Source organism: Apium graveolens, chromosome 2, assembly GCF_009905375.1.
Source record: "Apium graveolens cultivar Ventura chromosome 2, ASM990537v1, whole genome shotgun sequence".
In the NCBI taxonomy this organism is placed as follows: domain Eukaryota; kingdom Viridiplantae; phylum Streptophyta; class Magnoliopsida; order Apiales; family Apiaceae; genus Apium; species Apium graveolens.
Window position 1 is genome coordinate 1,103,255 of NC_133648.1, and position 5,472 is coordinate 1,108,726.

At 31.9% G+C, this 5,472-nt stretch overlaps 1 protein-coding gene across 1 annotated transcript; it reads right to left on the minus strand.

The window, feature by feature from the left end:
* Positions 1-582: 582 nt before the first annotated feature.
* On the minus strand, positions 583-1,692 carry LOC141706597 (heavy metal-associated isoprenylated plant protein 46-like). Its single transcript, XM_074509363.1, has 3 exons — positions 1,555-1,692; positions 1,339-1,420; positions 583-1,133 (listed from the first exon to the last, which is right to left on the minus strand). The coding sequence occupies exons 1-3, from the start codon at positions 1,561-1,563 to the stop codon at positions 838-840; spliced, it is 387 nt and encodes a 128-aa protein (XP_074365464.1). The 5' UTR covers positions 1,564-1,692; the 3' UTR covers positions 583-837.
* Between the last annotated feature and the right edge of the window lie 3,780 nt (positions 1,693-5,472).

Sequence of the window (5,472 nt, forward strand, 5' to 3'; positions counted from 1 at the left end):
GATTGGATCTTATGAAAGAAAAAATCAATGTCAAGCAAGTCATGTGGCGATTGCTTGGGGCAAGATGATATGCATGTAAGTTGACTAATGACTATACATACACATATTGCTTGTATAGTTTAGGGACTTGGCCGGTATCACCGTCATTGTAAGGTCCCGAATTTAAGACGTTTAACGTTAGTAGACTCAAACCAATGCCCGTAGTTAATTTTTTCTCCCACGTAATTCGAACAATGTTATAAAACCTATCGATACGGAATTAGTATTATTAGCAAAACAAAATCACTTATGAGATTGAATAATCATCCCAACTTCAGTTCTAAAAATTATCGATTAATCGCTCGATTAATCATTTCAATATACTCTACTGATTCGATTTTATAATCAAATTAATCATGGCATTTTTTTCTTCAATTTATATATTTAGTTTAACAAATTATTTATTTCTATATTTTATTAAGTATATCCTATTAAAAGTCCAATTAATCAATCTGATTAATCACCGATTAATCACCGAAGAATTGCTCTACCGAATAATACCGATTTCCGGTTTTTTGAACAACCATCCCAACACAAGGAAAATAGAGAAAACCAGCAGTTTACCATCGTAATTATGTATACAAAAAACACGTGAAAAAATTATCTTTAAACAAACCGCGAAAGGAGTTCAGAGACCTTAATATGACTATTACTTTTTAACTTCTTTCTTCATCATCCTCGCTGAAAATTACCAAAATCACTGTCGATTAATCATCGATTAACTCTTTGTCATCACCGTGTCTCATCGTTCTTCGGATCGGATCATAACTCGGATATCGCGGAATCATCACCGCGACTTCACATGATGGAGCAAGAAGGGTCACGACAGTATGGCTCCTCATAGTAGCATGGTGCCGGAACATAATTACACGGAGGGTACGAATACGACCCGTAATAATATATAGGCACCGGATCTTTCTTGTCGTCGTCCTTTTTCTCGTCTTTCTTCTCTTCTTTGAACGGACCGACACTCACTAAATCTGTATGCCCTACGTGTTTTCGCAGACACTTGGCGAGCTCCACCGTGTCGATATCTTCTCCGATCACCTCTATTTGATCCTTGTCGTCCCCCTTCAATGCTACTGATTGCACCCCTGTTTAACAACTACACCAGTTAATACTACAAAAAAAACGAACATTTCTGTTTATCACATTTGGTCAGTGAATTTCAAAAAATATTTTATTGTTTTGAAAAACAAACATGTCTGTTATCACATTTGATCAGTGAATTTCAAAAAATAATTTGTTATTATGAAAAATGTTATAACAATTGAATGAGACGGAGGAAGCAGAACTTACCGTAAGTGGTAGCTGCAATCTTCATCGCCTTGACGCGAGATTTATCCGGGCAACACATCGTCACTCTGATCACCACCTTTTGCTGCAACAAAAGAGAAAAAATCGAGAAATTTATATACAATTAAATAAATTTTTTAAAAATTATACTTTCTAATACAGACATAAACGCGCGCGCACACAAACACACAGATTCGAGAATAACGACCGTACACATACCTTAGCCATCGTTTAAAAATTAAAAGGGTTTGCAAAATTTAGAGGGAGAGTAGTTTTGAATGAAAGTTGCAGACTTGCAGTTGCAGAGTTGCAGTAGGCTTGTTTACACTTATATACACACACATGCATAGTTGCATATTAAGTATAGTGAAAATAAATAAATAATTGAAAATTATAATTGTGGCGTATATGAGACTTGGACTCGTCAGCAATCTACGTCAAGCCTGACTCTTCATTGGTTTCAATATGCTTATAATAATAATAAAATAATACTCCCTCCGCCCTTTTCATTTTTTTACATTTTCCTTTTCGGGATGTCCAATTCATTTCTTTACATTTCAAAATTTACCAAAAATAGTCAATGGGTCTCACCACTTTCCTACTTTTCCTCCCTTTTCACATTATTTTTACCCCTACTGTCTCCTTTTTTTACATTAAAAATCAATATGTTCCACCACTTCACACACTTTTCTTTCTCTTTTTCACTACTTTATATATATTTCTTAAACTCCGTGTCCAATCCTTTTGATAAGAAATCAAAAAGACGGAGGGAGTATTAATCTTGATTAAGAACAGATTAGGGACGCGTTAGGAATATAAAAATAATAAAACGGAGTACATGTGCATGCATATTCTCGAGTCTCAACGTGGGGAGTCTAATTAGGATCGGTTTATCATCGTGCCTTAGAAAAAGGAAAGTTGTGTTGATCTGATTAGAGTAATTAAAATACCATTTAAAATTTTAATGAAGATTAGAAGATAATTTTTTTAGGGTCGTGGTTCGATTACACTCTAATGCTCGAATTTAATCGATAAATTGTATGACGTTAGACTGTTTAGCTGGTCCAGCTTCACGATTAATGGAGGAGGTCAGACCAAACACGAGGCTAAAAAAAAATAGAAAATAAATTGTTGGGTCCCAAATCAAGAATAATCCTTAACACCGCGAAATAACACACCTGATAAAAAATTATTATGTAAAACTGACACCGAGTTCCACCACCACAATTCATAAACTATAACACAAGGAAATAGTAAAAGTAAAATAAAAGAAGATTAAAAATTAATCTTCTCATGGTTATGGTTTGATTACATTGTAATGCCCAAATTTGAATGATAATGATGAATTATGATACTCCCTCCGTCCTTAAAAACGTTTCTGATTTGTGTTGGACACGTTTGTCAATGCACACAAAACTTCATTGTATTAAAGTACTCGTAATTAAGTGATGAGTTGTGACGATGATTTACTGCTAACCCGCTTCACGATTAGTCGAGAAGGTCAGACCAAACACGAGGCTAACAAAAAAAGAGAGATTAGAAGATAAACTAACAAGTGATAATCATTGTTGCAGAAGAGCGAGGTTAGGGGTCATGGTTAAGTTTACGTGAGAGTGACTGATATATATATATATATATATATATACACGACCAATTTAATAATGTCACCGTCTTAAAATTGAAAGGCAGGCAATGAGCCAACGACCCAGTAAGTTTCCAGCTGCTTAATTGGACTATGATGAATTTTGGGCCTGGTTGGCAATTCCGATAAGCCAACTTATTGGCTTATAAGCCCGTAACAGCTTATTGACGAGTATTTGTCGACCCAACTTATAAGTTGAATTTACAACTTATAAGCTGATAAGTTGAATGTTAGTAACGACGTACTTTTTCTCAAATTATTTTTTATTTTTCATTTTTATATCAATTTTAGTTTAAAAATATACTTTTAAAATGTTAATCAAACTTTAATTTATATAAATTAAGATAATTATATTTAAAAATTATTTATTTTAGTTCATTTAAATAAAAAATTAATGACTTATAAGTTAAATTATCCAAACACTTATATAACTTATAAGCATTTATTAACTTATCACTTATCGGTCAATTATTCAATTTAAGTCATAAGTTACTTATTTTAAGATTTCCCAAACGGGCACTTTATTACTCTGGCGTGTGAAAATGATTTAGTGAAACGGGTTTCTAATGTGTGCCCAAGCGCACATAATAAATACTAACTCTCATCAATTTGGTATATTTTGATTGGTGCTCTAATCATAAATATTGATTAACGCCCCCTGCATTTACAACTTCGCCAATTAAAATACACCAACCAAACGTATGTGAGTTAGTGTTTATTGTGTGCTATTGACACACATTAGAAAGACCGTTAATTAAATTAAAATTAAACCGTTGAATCTCTCGTTTTCACTGCTTGTAGTCATGCAGATGCATCTCTTTCACTGAATTGAGAGATGCAAGTATTCTATGTATCTGTGTCGGATAAAGAAAGTAATATGAGATGAGATTTTTCTAAGGGACAACATGAGCTTAATATGTAAAGAATAATTTTAGAGATCCTAATCCGGTAATCAAAATGGATTTTAAATGTTAAACATAAATATTGTCGTTTGATTAACTATAAATCAAATAACAGAATCGGACTTCTTACATTCACATAAATTTTACCAATAAATATATTTTAAATTATCAAATTATCAATGTTATATTATTCGGGACCAAATTTTGTTACCAAATGTAACACTTCTACCACAACTTGTATGTAAAACAGGAGCACATGACAAGTTATGATTATGCCTCCTGAGTTAGAGTCGGTAGCTTAAATGCGGTTTAACTTGGTTCACTTGGTTTGCAATGAGTCCGTAGAGTTTACCCAGTGCGCACACAAAGAATAGCGGTTGCGCGTTAACTACGATATATATATATATATATATATATATATATATATATATATATATATATATATATATATATATATATATATATATATATATATATAAAACGGGAGCATACTTATAACACTGCAAGATTCACGGATAAAATCGATGACAAAAATTCGGTCAAATTTAAAATGGTTGTTTTCATTAAAATTGACTGATTTTTTTTTATGACCATTTTTAAGCTACACGGAATTAAATCATATGTTATATTTAACTAAATACGACAGCTTATTTTAGGACAACCAAGTACAAGCAAAATTTAGGTCCGCCGAAATTTTAAATGAAAATTCAAAATCACGCTTAAATTTACTAAATTCGATTGTTTTTGGTTAAAATTATAATTACGTGAAAAAAAAATGAAAAATGAATCACCAATCACAACCCGACAACCATCATCGATGAAAATAATCTGAATTAATAAAATTAAGTTCCCTGCACAATACGAAAACGTTACTTTTCCGAGCAATTACTCGTGTCGCTTTGATAGCAACAATAATTAAAATTTCTTTTTGATTTTTTCGTGTTCTTGGTCTTGAGTCAAGATGTCAATTCTCGTAAGTAAATGGATAGTGTCATTTTTGTTAAGCCTAATTTCTAAAGTAATTTTCTAAATTTGCAGCCACAAGACACTTTGATGCCAACTGTAGGCAACTAAGCAAGAATTAGTCAGAAATTACGATGTTTTAATTCAATTCGTGAGAATTTGACCAAATCCTTCGCGAGATACTCGAACTCGGTTCGTAAAAATATTTGAACTTACCTTAGGTAATAATTGAACATGATTTAAGCTATTTGAATTTTTTACCGAGACGGAACTCGAGAGCTTCAGATTTACTCAGGTCGCAAAGTTCGCCAGGCTTATTAAGACTTTATTATTTAGTATTAATTTTATAATAACTATATTTTTATACAAATGTACAATATTTTATTTTTATTTTTTATATTTAATTGAATCGAACTCGAGTTGCACCGATTATATTTCAAGTTTTTGTTAATATCGGGTGAAATTTCAAACTTTTTACGAATCTAATTTTGAGTTTTAAATTAAAAAAAAATCGAACACTATCAGACTCAGCAGTAGAGATCTAAAGTTTTGGATGAGTTGATTATTTAACGAGCATCGAGCTAAAATAAAAGTATTCGTAAATGCATTATTCATCTTTATAAATCCAGT

Excerpts from the sequence above, each read along its gene's own strand:
- LOC141706597 (XM_074509363.1), bottom strand. Across the intron at positions 1,134-1,338 it reads GATTGCAGCTACCACTTACG|GGGTGCAATCAGTAGCATTG; the intron begins GTAAGTTCTGCT and ends GTTGTTAAACAG.